The sequence below is a fragment of the Micromys minutus genome (genome assembly GCF_963924665.1).
Source record: "Micromys minutus genome assembly, chromosome: 2".
NCBI classification, from domain to species: domain Eukaryota; kingdom Metazoa; phylum Chordata; class Mammalia; order Rodentia; family Muridae; genus Micromys; species Micromys minutus.
In genome coordinates this window covers 92,368,392-92,383,377 of record NC_137971.1, presented here as the reverse complement: position 1 = coordinate 92,383,377, position 14,986 = coordinate 92,368,392, and the positions used below count along the sequence as shown (strand labels likewise).

At 35.6% G+C, this 14,986-nt stretch overlaps 1 protein-coding gene across 1 annotated transcript; it reads right to left on the bottom strand.

Moving 5' to 3' along the window:
• Window positions 1-7,171: 7,171 nt before the first annotated feature.
• LOC308417758 (olfactory receptor 52R1-like) lies at window positions 7,172-8,140 on the bottom strand (the record flags this gene model as incomplete). The annotated part of the gene is made up of 1 exon (XM_080913067.1): window positions 7,172-8,140. Exon 1 carries the CDS (start codon window positions 8,132-8,134, stop codon window positions 7,172-7,174), a length of 963 nt encoding a protein of 320 aa, XP_080769193.1. The 5' UTR covers window positions 8,135-8,140.
• Between the last annotated feature and the right edge of the window lie 6,846 nt (window positions 8,141-14,986).

The following is a 14,986-nucleotide window of genomic DNA, read 5'->3' as shown; positions in this document are numbered from 1 at the left end:
TTCCTGTGTTCCTTCACTACTATCAACTGACAAGAATTAGCACTGTACCAGATGGCAAAGGAAAAAAAATAGCTACTGTGTCTGCGTCATCATCATAGCAGACAAAAGGAATGTGAAACAGAGTTGGCAAATCAAAATGAGTCAAAATATCATGAATGGATATTTACTAATCTTGTATAACTGTGTTTGTATGTTTATCAAATATGTTTGATGATAGTCTATCCAGGAAATTAAAAGAGAGAGTGAATTACCTGTTCGACCTTATTTCTCTTTGGCCAACGTTTACCTCACAGCTCCCTAATTTCTTGCACACATCTGGCTTATACATGAATGAGTACTAAGGAGTGATGCTGGAGGTCTCATGCCCCCAGTGTTAGCTAGGAAGAACTCAACAGGTGCATGGTTCTTGTCCATCCTGAGTTTTCAAGTCTCTCTTTGCTTGTCCAGCTGGTGATTGAACGCACATTTGTTACTTTTGCTGTTGCTTGACAAAGTATCTGATGAATTCAACTTGAAGATTTATTTTGACTTATGTGTTTCTGATGATTGCATCCATCAAATGGGGAAGACACTGTGATGGAAGCATGAGGTAATTTGGTTGCATCATATCCACAGCCAGGAAGCAGAGATAGATGAATGATGTCACTTAACCTGCCTCCTATCCCCTTCATTGACTTCAGAATCCCTGCTCATAAGATCTGAGTGCCTAGATTTAGGGTTGGACTTCTGCCTCAGTTCTAGAAACAATGTCATAGACACACTCAAATGTATCCCACCTATGAGTATCATAAGTTTTAGTGTAATCACATTAACTATTGAAATTAACCATAGAGGTATGGGTGTTCCCACAGTGATTGGAAAACAATACAGACTGATTTGTTATTGATGCTGTAGAAATAAGTGATGAGATTAACTCAAAGCATGTAAGATCACAGATTTGCTTAGATCACCACAGGACATCTGAGCCATTACTCCAATTGTCATGTGAATCCAGGCATGGTATTTTGTTTTTCATATAGTTCATCTCACATATTTTTCTCTGGTTTGAGAATTTTTAATACATATGTATGTTTTGATAAAATACAGCCATTTTCTCCACTCTAATTTCTCTCCTACTTTCTCTACTATTTTTCTTCTCTTCAAGTTTGTTTATATATGGGTTATGTTGATGGATTTTCATATATTGAACCCTCCCTTTATCCCTGGAATGAAGCTTACTTGATCATGGCAAATGATCATTTTGATGTATTCTTGGATTTGGTTTTCAAGAATTTTATTGAGTATTTGTGTATCAATGTTCAGGAGAAAAATTGGTCAAAAGTTCTCTTTGTAGGGACTTTGTGTAGTTTAGGTATAAGCATAATTGTGGTATCAAAGAATGAATCAAGTAGTGTTCCTTCTGTTTACTTTGTGAAATAGTTTGGAGAGTTTTGGTATTAGGTCTTCTATGAAGGTCTGATAAAATTCTGCACTGAACTCACCTGGTCCTAGTTTTTGGCGGGGGTTGTTAGAAGACTTTTGTTGACTTCTATTTCTTTAGGGATTATGGATCTGTTTAGTTGGTTTATCTGATGCTGATTTATCCTTGGTACATGTTATCTGTCTAGAAAATTATCCATTTCTCTAGATTTTTGAGTTTTGTTGAACATAGGTTTTTGTAGTAGGATCTGATGATTTCTTAAATTTCCAAGTTTCTTTGTTATGTCTCCCCTTTCATTTTTGATTTTGTCAATTTGGATACTCTCTCTGTACCCTCTAGTTAGTCTGGCTAAGGGTTTATCAATCTTGTTGATTTTCTCAAAGAACCAGCTCCTGGTTTTGTTGATTCTTTGTATAGTTCTTTTTGTTTCTACTTGGTTAATTACAGCTCTAAGTTTGATTATTTCCTGCCATCTACTCCTCTTAGGTGTGTCTGCTTCTTTTTGTTCTAGGGCTTTCAGGTATGCAATTGAGTTGCTAGTATATACTCTCTTTAGTTTCTTTCTGGAGGCACTCAGTACTATGAGTTTTCCTTAGTACTGCTTTCATTGCATCCTGTAAGTTTGGCTATGTTATCCCTTCATTTACATTAAATCCCCAAAAAAGATTCTTGATTTTTTTTTTTATTTCTTCCTTCACCAAGTTATCATTGAGTAGAGAAATGTTCAGCTTCCATGTATATGTGGGCTTTTTGTTGATTTTGTTGAATTAAAGACCAGGCTTAGTTCATGGTGATTATATATGATGCAGGGGAGTATTTCAATCTTCTTGTATCTGCTGAGGCCTGTTTTGTGACTGATCATATGGTCAATTATGGAATAGGTACCATGAGGTGCTGAGAAGAAGATATATGCTTTTGTTTTAGGATGAAATGTTCAATTGATGTCTGGTAAATTTATTTGGTTTACAACTTCTGTTAATTTCACCATGTCTCTGTTCAGTTTCTGCTTCCATGATGTGTCCACTGATGACAGTGGGTGTTGAAGTCTCTCACTAGTATTGTGTGTGATATAATATATGCTTTGAACTTTAGTAGAGTTTCTTTTATGAATTTGGGTGCCTTTGTATTTAGAGCATAGATGTTCAGGATTTAGAATTTGTCTTCATAGATTTTTTTCTGTGATGAGTAAAAAGTGTTGTTTGTTATCTTTTTTGATAACTTTTGGTTGAAAATCTATTTTATTTGATATCAGAATGGCTACTCCAGTTTGTTTCTTGGAAACATTTGCTTGGAAAGTTTTTTTTTCCAACCTTTTACTCTGAGGAAGTGCTGTCTTTGTTGCTGAGATTAGTTTCCTGTATGCAGCAAAGTGCTGCATCCTGTTTACATATCCAGTCTAATATTCTATGTCTTCTTACTGGGAAATTGAGTCCATTGATGTTAAGAGATATTAAGAAATAGTGATTGTTCTTTCCTGTTATTTTTGTTGCTAGAGGTAGAATTATGTTTGTGTGCTTTTCTGTTTTTGGTTTTGTTGCAAGGATATTATTTTCTTGCTTTTCCTAGGGTATAGTTTCTCTCCTTGTGTTGGAGCTTTTTATCTGTTATCCTTCATAGGGCTGGGTTTGTGAACATATATTGTGTAAATCTTGTTTTGTCCTGGAATATCTTGATATCTCTATTTATGGTAATTGAGAATTTAGCTGGGTATAGTAACCTGGCTCGGCATTTGTGTTCTCTTAGGGTCTATATGATGTTAGGCTAGGATCTTCTAGCTTTCATAGTCTCTGTTGAGAAGTCTGGTGTAATTCTGATTTGGCTGCCTTTATATGTTATATGTGCTTTTAATATTCTTTTTTTCTTTTGAACATTTGGTCCTTTTACTATTATGTGTTGGGAAGAATTTCTTTTCTGGTCTAATCTATTTGGAGTTCTGTAGGCATCTTGTATGTTCATGGTCATCTCTTTCTTTAGATGAGAGAAGTTTTCTTTTATGATTTTGTTGAAGATATTTACTGGACATTTTATTTGGGAGTCGTTGCCCTATTCAACAACGATTATCCTTAGGTTTGGTCTTCTCATTGTGTCCTGAATATCCTAAATGTTTTGGGTTAGGAACTTTTTCATTTTTGCATTTTCTCTGACTGATGTGTCAATGTTTTCTTCTGCCCCTGATATTCTCTCTTTCATCTCTTGTATTCTGTTGGTGAAGCTTGCATCTATGATTTCTGACCTCTTTCCTAGGTTGCCTAAGTCCAGGATTGTCTTAGTTTGTGATTTGTGATTTCTTCATTGTTTGTATTTCTGTTTTCAATTCCTTTGCCTGTTTGGTTGTTTTTTTTTTTTTTTTTTTTTTTTTTTTTTTTTGTTGTTGTTGTTGTAGCTCTTTAAGTGAGTTTTTTGTTTCCTCTTTAAAGTCTTCTACTTATTTATATGTATTCTCCGGGCTCTCTTGTAATTGCTTAAGGGAGTTATTCATTTGCTTCTCAAGGACATCCATCGTCATCATGAAGTATGATGATAAGTCTATATCTTATTTTTCTGGTGTGTTGGCATATCTACTACTTGATGTGGTAGGAGAACTGGGTTCCAATGTTGCCAGGTTGTCTTGGTTTCCATAGCTTAGGTTCTTGCACTTGCCTCTTGCCATCTTATTATCTGTGATGTTAGGTGATCTTGTCTCTGACTGAAGCTTGTCTCTCCTGTCGGTCTGGGTGTCTGTGGGTCTGTGGGCCTGTGAACTTGTTTCTTGATGTTCAGCTCTCTGTGGGCAGGCAGTGAGTCTACCACTTTCCTTCTTAACTTTATGTGTTCTCATTTTTTTCTCTTAAGCCCACTGAGTCAATTTAGTGCTACTACTCTTGAATGAGTATAGAACCATCTATTGAAGCATTATTTTTCCTTCCTCAGCACGTATCAATTTCTGATAGTTTCTTAATTAAGGTGTAAGACCTCATGAGTTTCCTCCCCCATTCATGATGAAAATTTGACTGGCTTAATCTAGTACTATAGTTCTGGGTTTTTTTTTTTTTTTTTTTTTTTTTTTTTTAACTCTCTTATATGCTTTCAGTGCAATGTTATAACATAAAGACAAAACACTCATATACATAAATAAATAAATATATAAAAAATAAAAGCTAGGTATGGTGGTATGTTTTATACCTCAAAACCCAGGGATTTTGAGACAAGCATTTCCTAGGATAGCCAGGCTAGGCTATGTAAAGATTTTAGGGCATTGAAAAACCATGTTAGAATGTAGAACAGTGTTTAAAAGAATGATGGTTGTTATTGTATATATATTTAAACCATATTAAAAGACTATCAAGGAAGATTAAATCTAGTAATTTATAGATTCAGATTTATCATGATAAACAAAACCCATCTATTATATTGTTGTGACAACACTTCTTCAACAAGGTATACAGAGTAGCTTGACTAATAGAATTTCATGTGCCACAACTCTGGAATGTGAAGTCCAAGATCACAGTTCCTTTACTGGCCTGGAAAATAGAATTGGTCCCTTTTTTTGATTCTGGATTTGATAATTTGAAAGGAATCTTTGGTTTTTAGATGTATCAACTTGGTCACCTTGTCTGAATAGTAGTAATACTGTGTGCTCATCTATTTAATTCTCCATTTATGCAAGGTCTTCTGTCACATTGGAGGAGTGGTTCACTGTAGATTGATTCAGTATTGCTTTTCTGTAACTAAGTTCATATGCAATGACTCTTCTCTGAGAAAAAACACATTTATAAGCAATGGGAATTTGAATCTAAATGTATTTGTGTTTTTTAAGGCCTCAGTTCAGTAACAATTCTTCAGCTAGGGTTCATCCAGCATAGATCTAAATGTTGATTTAAACCTCTCTATGCTTGGTCTTCAGTATTTATGAGTGACTAGAACATATAACAAGTCAATTCTGAATGTCCACACATTCTAATTACTTGTTTTGGAGTGTTTGAACTAGGGACACCATAGGATTCAACTTTTCCTGAAGGACTTTGATATTAAGATTTTAGGACAATATTGCTGGGCAGAGAGGTGAGAAAAATGGCTCTCTTTTCTGAGTGCTTCTAAATTCTACCATCTGCAGCTTTTGGTTGTGAGTAGGTTGAGAACTACAATTTATAGTCCTTAGACATTCTACCCTCAGTAATGTTTCCTATCAAAACCTGATGCAAACGAACTCCTAGTTCAGAGACATAATTTTCAGTGCCAAAGTCTTTCCCCATATTGTTTCCTAGGTCTTTTACCGGATCCAAAGACTGCATCCTTGTTCATAGCTCTTGCTTTGCATATATAGCTCTATCTACCTCCTGCCCATTATTCATTTGACAAAATAGTTTACTAGAAAGCATGTTACCAACCTTCAAGGGTGTTCTGAGAACTTATGTCCCTTTGCTTTAGTAGTAGAAAAGGTTGAACTATACTAGTGCAGTGATCCAACAGTAAGCATGCTTGAAAAATGCTTCAAGGTGATAGTTCTGAAGGAAATTAACATTTAATTGTGTGATTAGAATTTTAAAGACATTCTCTATAAATTTAAATCTTAGAATATAGTTTCTTTATAAAATAATTCTTCTTCTTTTTCTATAGAATCTGGCCTTCATTCTGAAATTTAATTTTTCTCATAGATTCAGTAGCTATTAGCTGTGAAATGCCAAATCAGTTCACTTAACATTCATTGTTAGTAGCCTAAAGAAGTTGAGATTTGGTATTAATATTGTCTGAAGGTTTGTAAACTGCTGCACATCTTAATATAGTATGTCATACCTTGTTCTTAAGGACCATTAAATTCTTTTCCGTAGTCTTTGGCACCAACCTCTTTTGTATATTTTTATTGATATTTTAATTACTTTTCTCTCACACTAACATTTTGTTCTATCAATTAAGGATAATTATTAAAATTAGTGTTGAAGTGCCATGTTAGTCTGTAAAATTGAACATTTTAATGAAATAAAACCATGCTAATTTTAAAGAATAAACTTAAAAACCTACAATGATACATACCTCCATATGGCGATTAATAATATTCCCTTGCATTGGCCAAAGCCTTTTCTCTACATATATTCTTGGGTTCTGTAAAACCTTCAAGACTTACAGGTAGTTTTGTGTTATTGTTGTTGTTAAAGTCATATATTGACTAGGTTCCCACCTTCATGTAATTAAGATGGTCTAGTTAAGTTAGAATAGTTAAGGGACAGTTAAGTGACACATGACAGTCACCTGCTACTTGTTTTACCTGTTTCCTATTTTAAGTGTTTTATTATTTATTGACATAAATAATGAATTTATATAAGCTTTTAAACATATTTTAATTTTGAAAAGTCTATTTCTATAAAGAGACTTCAAGATGGGAAAATATACAAATTATTATTTGTTTAAGGCATATTTTTAAATCTCTGTTAAAACTATATGTTAAATTATATGACTATTAAGATTTTAAAATGTTTTCAAGTTAATAATTTATGCACGATAGTATTCTTATAACAATTCAATGATTTAATATAGGAAAAGCTTCTTTGTTTTTCTTATGATAGGAGCAGGTTAAATATATATATATATACATATACATACATATATATATATATATATATATATATATATATATATTATCCATAAAAGGTCTCAAATCTCTCATTCTAGATAGCTTGAAATTTATTCCACTTCTGGAGGAATGCCAGATACCTTGCAAATATGTGTTGATTTGCCCAAGTTTGTTGAATATGTTCTTTGGTCATTTACCTGGAACTATTGTGATCCCTGGCTCAAGGATTTTTTTCTCATGAATCCTTGGATAACCCTGTCCCTGATCTGTTTGGTTCTAACTCCATAGATAATAGGATTGAGCATGGGAGGAACCAACAGATAGAAATTAGCAAACATTATGTGCACAACTCTGGGCACATGGTGGCCAAAGCGGTGGGTGAGGAAGGTGAAAAGGGCTGGGATATAGAAAGCCAAGATAACAGAGACATGGGAAGCACATGTACCAAAAGCTTTGAGGCGAGCTTCACCTGAGGGCAACCTCAGCACAGCTCTCAGAATCATCACATAAGACACACTGATGACAATTATGTCAAAGCCAACCACAGAGAAAGCCACAAAGAGTCCATATCCACGATTGACTCTGGTATCAGCACATATCAACTTAAGCACAGCCATGTGTTCACAGTAGGACTGCGGAATGATCTTGTTGGGACAGAAGGGCATCCTGGAGATCATGAAGCAGAAGGGGCTCACCCACAGCAGCCCTCTCACCATCACAGCTGTCCCTAGTTTGATGACTACAGATGTGGTCAGGATGCTGGAATGTCGGAGTGGAAAGCAGATAGCCACATAGCGGTCCAAGGCCATGGCCATGAGCACCCCAGACTCAACAGAAGAAAAGGCATGTATGAAGAATACTTGGATGAGGCAGGTATTGTATTCAATCTCATGATGATGAAACCAGAGTATGGCCAGCATTTTAGGTTGTGTGGAGGAAGATAGGACCAGGTCAGTGATAGCCAGCAAGGCCAGGAAGAGGTACATGGGCTCATGTAGGGTATGGTCAATTCGAATTATATATAGAATGGTAATATTTCCAGTCAGTGCCACAATATACATAACAAAGAAAGGAAAGGCAATCCAGAATTGATAATTCTCTAGTCCTGGGATTCCAAGAAGGATAAAGAACAGAGGATGGAAAGAATTGTTACTTGAAGCCACCATGAGAGGATGGTTACTATATTCTCAGCAGCAAAGGTATCTATTTCCTAGATGGAGACAATGGAACGAATGTTATTGATTACAAATACATTGAATGACAGTGACTTCATTGGGCCTTTATATGAAAAGTTAGCTGTACTAATACAAGCCGCTTTTCAACATGAAATAATGTAGCTCACCTCTCTTATTCACATGTTGATCCAAAGCTGTTTGGAGCATATGAGCTGCAAGTGTAATTATGTTCTCACACCCAGTATCTTTCAGGATAACAAATTACACCTAATGGTTATATATTTTGACCAATATAGCTATCTTCAACCCAAGTTTTCTATTATTTACAACAAACGGGATCATGTAATCTTGTCTGTATAATCTCATCTTCCTGATGGAAGGGAATACTGCTTAAAAGACGTTCTCTATTTAGAGATAAATTGGCACTTAACATAAACCTCAAGTGTAACCTAAAGATGTTTTGGGGTAGAGTAGAATTAATTGAGTGCACACCTCTAAATGACATACTGTGTTCTTGATATGCGTCCCACTAGATTGCAAGTCAGCAAATGTTTTCAGTAAAGGTCAGTTAAAAGTATTTCTGGCTTTGTTAGTAATAAAGCCTCCCTTGATACTAGCCTTATTAACCTTGAGTACAAAGAAACTTTACTCAAATCATCAGTGTGTGTGTGTGTGTGTGTGTGTGTGTGTGTGTGTGCGTTTGTGTGTGTGTCTACACATTCCAATAAGGCTTATTTCTAAAAGGACCACACAGTGCATTTACCCCTCAGACTGTAGTATAACAGCCTTGTTTTTTTTGGTAAGCCAGCCTGGAGTCCTGTTTGACTTCTCTCATCTCTGTGCCTCATAATAGAAGGACTTTAATAAATATTTGTGCCAGGGAATGTCAGAAAAATCTCTGCCATTGAATAACAATAGGTGTATTCACTAGCTAGCAATGTCCTTAAAGCTTCCTCATAGCTCACTGAACCCTGCTTTGATCTATACCCACAAAACAGTCTTCTTTGTCCTTCTACAAGTTGCCTTGCATCCGTGTACTTTGGACCAAAATATGCATTTCCCTAAAGCTAATAGGAAAAGGAACAATATAATTCTGCATTAGAACACCTGTTCCTTCTCTAAGTTGTTATTAAATATATTCTCTTATTTTTTAATATGCCAAAAGTCTTCTCTTCATAATGTGTATGGAAGAAATTGAGTCACATACTTTGGGAAAATTATGATTAGGATGATTAAACTTTGGGTTCTTCAGTTTTTTAATAATCCACATGTGTAGAATTTGGTTGGGAAAATTTAATTAGAAGGACTACGGCCTCAAGTTGAGAAAGGCTTAGATTTCATCAGTGACAATGAATTTGAATCAATGGTATCCGCTGCTTCTGTTGGCTATCCTTTACTACACTGATGTAGGGAAATAGTGTGTCCAGCTGTCAAAAATTCTGCTGAAGTTAGTTAAGAGATAGAAAAAAAAATAGAAAAAAAAATGGGCAAGATCTTGTTAACAAATGGTTTCAGGAAACAGTTTGTTCTCACACTTCGAAGCATCTAATTTACATGGTAAAATTTTAATAGCTGAGAGTGTTAGGCCCATGTGTAATCTCCTTTCTAGAGGGTTCTTACCTTTCTAGGTCTCACTGGAGGTACAGTGGGAATCATTATTCTTTCTTTCCATCACAGAGTACTGTTCTGTTTTCATAGACATCTGAAACTCAATATCTCAGGGAGGTACGTCTCATAGCTTTGCCTTCTAGCTTCGTGGAGGCTCTGAGAGTCTTGATGCTCTGAAAGTGGCAGATATGCCCGTGGCATAGAAACTCTCCTACCCTGAAGACTTCATTTTTATGAACTAAGCTGAGACTAACTACAAGCAGTTCTAACAAGCCTCTGGGATTCAGCTTTTGGCAGACATCTTAAATTAGGATTTGTAATTATGATCTATTTGAAGGAATCTATCTGCCTTGCTCCTTCTTCCTCTTGAGAATTTTCTCTCCATTCCTATGAGTCTTGGTGTCAGTCTCATACTGGCTTCCTCTGAGACTGGGTTCTGAAGCCAGAGATCTTAACTCCTAACTTTCTTTTCTCTTCTCCGCAAGGGAATACAAAGGCTGGAGATCTGAATGCATGTGCAAGACGTGTGGCATGACTGCAAGTGTGTGAGAAATTGTATGCATACAGAATTTAATCTCTCTGAGCTTGTATACTTAGTTCTATGTGCAGCCTGAAAGTATCTTTATCTAATATGTTTTGACATGTTTGTTATTTCTTAGTAAATATGTATATAAGTGGCTATATTTAAATATATTTAATATTTATATATATTTATAAAATAAAGCTTATATGCAACTATACAAATGATAATTTATTTTGTGACACATAACTCATGTGATAACATCATTTATGACTTAATAGTCCTGGAATAGTGGTGAATACATAGTCCTAGTTGACAGTGTGAGACAGCATGTCTGTGAATATATACATAAACACGTGTGTGCCTGTACTTTGCATAGCAGCAATTTTTTAGGGTTTCTGTGTACATTGTGTTAGTTGAGATTCCAAGGCCTCTCTCTTATGGGGGCTGAGGATCCAGACAAGAAAAGGAATTTCAGCAGAGATTCTTCCAGTCATTTCTGAGCCATCCTAAGACCAGAGGGCCCTTCTCACTCAACATGGCCACCCTAAACCTACTCAGGGTTCCTCTCTTCCGAGCCAAATTGGGATTTTGCTGGTTAGATATTTTTTATTTTTATTATTCTTCCCTCATAAAATACATCCTAACCATAGTTTCTCTTCCCTCCACTCTTCCTAGTCTCCCCCTCCCACAGGTCCACCCCATCTCTGTTTTCCTTCGGAAAAGAGCAGTCCTCTTCGGGATATTTATAAAATACAGTATAACACATTATAGTAAGACAAAGCACAAACCCTCATATCAGGGTTCAGGGATGCAACCCAGTAGGAGGATAAAATGATCCACAGGAGCAGGCAAAAAGTCAAAGACATCCCCAATCTCACTGTTAGAATCCCCATAAAAACCCCAAGCAAAACATCTACGTGTTTGCAGAGGACCTAACGCAGAGCTGTCTAGGCTCTGTAATTATGACTTTAGTCTCTGTGAGCTACTATGAGCCCTGCTTAGTTGATTCTGTGGGCTGTTTTTTTTTTTTTTTTTTTTTTTTTCTGGTGTCCTCCATCTCTCTGGCCCTTACAATTCTTCCCCCCTTTCTTTTTATGAGATTTCTCAGGCTCCTAGAGATGGGACCAATGAGAATCTCTATTTGGGGTTCTCTATGTGCCTAGTGTTTGGCTGTGGGCTTTTGCATCTATTTCCTTCAGCTACCGAAGGAAGTCTCTGTAATGATGAATGTGTTAGTCACTGATCTGTGAGTATAGGAGATTATCACTAGGAATCATTTTATTGGTTTTTTTGTCTACCTTAGGTCTCTGTGCTATCTGGCCTCTTGTTCCTGGTCATCCACACAGTGTCAGGTATGAGCTCACTTTTGTGGCGTGGAACCCAAATTAGACCAGTCATTGGTTGTCTATTCCTATTACTCTTGTGCCTCTATTGCCCATATAAATCATGGAGGCAGGATCCTTTTTACTGGTGTCAGGAAATACTTAAATTACTGGTAAGACTAGCTATGTGTAAATTATCATGCTTTAAATATACTTATTTAATTCTTGAGAGCTTTATAAATCATACTTTGGACACACTCATCTCTCTTTCCAGCCCTTCATCCCCGGAGTCTCTTCCACTTCCATATTCACACTCTCACACATTTGCTCTCTTTAAAACAAAACAAAGAAAAATAAAACATGAACTCAAGATTTAGAAGTATACAAAATTTAATTACCTATCATCACACTTAAGTTAACTGCACTTAAGAATTTTGGGCAATGCCAGAATTAGTAAAACTCATGAATAATTTTAGAACCTATCTTAAATATGGTCCCAGAGCAGCAGTATCATCAAAACTCAGAACCCCACATGTGATCCAGAACCAGTGAATCCAAACGCTGTCTCAAAGAAGATACATTTTTATGCTACTAAATATATTACATTTTTGATTATCTTTGTGAGCAGATGCTTACACTTATTAGTGATACACTGAAGAAAGCTATGAGAAGACAAGGGAAACAATATTTAAATTCTAGAGAATACATAATTAGTATTCCAGAAAGCGATGATCAAAAGTAAACAGACATTTAGTATAGCTATGGACAATTGAATCAGTATAAAAGGAAAGGATTCATTTTTCTTTTGATGTCCCAGTGCTGTCTTCCAGTGATTTACAAAAATACAGGATACAGGATGGTGGACCTCCTTTTCCCTAACCACAACATATAGTCTGTGTTTAAATGCCTAGCTTCACATCAGTCATAATTTATTTTCTTTTACAATATGAATAACCTTAGTCAAATCAAATAAGAAAAACAGTTATAAGGTTGTACATCAATTGATATATTTTCTCCAAGGAAATGCTATACTGTATGTGATTGCATGGGAAAAGAGGAAGAAAGCAACCACACAAGTATTTGAGATTCTGCATAGTTATAAGTAGAACACAAATCTAAGCAAAGGAAAAATGATGTTTGGTATCAATGCCCATCAGGGAAACACAAATCAGACTCATTTTCCTATCAGGGAACACTGGTGAAGCTGTGCAGGAAGAGCCCTTTACACTGTGAAGTGGTTTATATATTAGTATAATCATATAGACAATGCTGTGAAAAGTGTCCGAAAGACTAAACATAGATCTATCATAAAACCCAACTATACACACTGCTCAGCATCACTACAGTACAGAGACTTGAACTCTTATATTTATGGCAGGACTATTTCTAACAAACATGTAAAACATGCAGTATCTATCCATAGATGAATGAGTAAAGAAATATGGCATATACAAGCAATGTAATATTATAAGGTCATAAAGATTCATATCTCATCATTGGCATCAAAATGGGTGAAATGCATTTTTCATTGAGTGAAATAAGAGAAACAGAAAGACAAATATCTTAGCTTCTCATATGTAGAAGTCAAAAGATACCACATTGGTGGTAGGATTCTGGTTACAAGAGACTGAGAAGTATGCAAGGTAGGGGTGGATAAAGAGAAGGTACAGTGTTGGGTAACAGGTAATAAAATCCAATTAGATACAAGCTTAGATTATGGGATTCCTCACTACAGAACAGTGGCTATAATGCATAATAATCTTTCCTGCAATATTTGAAAATTTGTAATAGAGAAGACTGAAGGTTCTAAACAGAGAGAATACAGAAAAGAAAATACAGACTACCTTTCTTGATCAGCGTGAACTATATGCACATTAAAATAACACACCAAGTAGTACTATTATATATATTAATACATGTTAATGTCTGAAAACTACTGTAAAATTAATAGGATAATTAAGAGGAAGATGGTACCATATAATTTCAGGCTAAATGTGTGTGGTCTCCTAGGAATTTGTAATTGATTTCTGTTATAGATTCCCAAGAGCCTTGTCAGCACTGAAAATTACATGGCAGGTTCATTATAAAGGAGTGAGACCATGAGCTATCCAATATGTCACTGGTGTGGTAGCAGGCAGAGCAGGTACCTTCCCTTGTATTGAAAGCCAGGTAAGATGGTAAGACCAAGCATATAAGACAGAGGTTGTTGATATCTAAGGTAAAAGGCACTGGTGGAGCAGGTGGTTCTTAGAGATGAAAGATGACAAGTTAGAGGCAAAGAGAAGAAGCAATAGAAGAGGGTTGAACTGGGTAATAGAAACCGTACTTCTCTAATTAAGTGAGAGATTTGTTTGAAAGTTGCAAGCAAGTATTTGTTTCAAAAAGGAAACATCAAGGACAGTTCTGTTTTATGTCTGAGATATAATTTCTATAGCTCATAGAGACTCCAGATTTGGTAATGTATACTTTATTTATTTATTGCATGGCATTTAAATTAGGATGAATCTGAACCCTCGTGTTTCTTAGGAAATAAGCTTCTAGATATACTTCTTACAAGATCCTCATTGTATCATTCCTTCTAGCTCTTATCACATTTAGAAACACACCAAAATATTTTTTTCATATTTGACCATCATAAAAGTAACTGGAATTAGGCATATCAAATACACTTTGAAGTCCTGGTTTTTCATCTGGTGTGATCTTATGAAGAAATAAGTAACCAAGACCCTTAAGTAGATAGGGAGTCAAAGGTGTGTGTTTATGTCTCTCTCTCTGTGTGTGTGTGTGTGTATGTGTGTGTGTGTGTGTGTGTGTGCTTGTGTGTGCTCTTGTATGTATGCTATGTGTATTTTCAGACAAGGTTTTATAATGCTGGTTGGTATGCAAGTTATAATACTCCTCTGCAGTATTGTGAGAAAGTGTGACATTACAGGTATACACCACCTTCCTCAGCACTAGAACCAGTTTCTTTGTCTATTTCTATGGATTGTCATAAGTTTCTCATTTCCAGACACTGAAATGTACACTTAATCTTGTTGTTTCCTATTTTTAATGCTGTAATGTTTAAATTTCAAAAGATTAGTTTAAATCTGGGCAGCAATAGTAAGGTGCCTTTTCTGTTCAGAGCTTAGGTTGGATGTAGATAATGTACACAATTCCTGAATGTTAGAATTTATTTGAAATGCCAATTGAGCACCAATTCAAAGCTACACAAAGGATAAAAATCTACAAAAAGAAAAAGTTATATTGTTAAGGTAAAGTTATAATCACTAATCTAGCTTATCAATTATATAGTTTCTTTTTTTCTTAAAGGAAAATCCAATAAAATAGGGCTTGGTGAACTTGAGCTGACAACATTCCCCACAAGAACCTTAGACTATCAAACCCCAG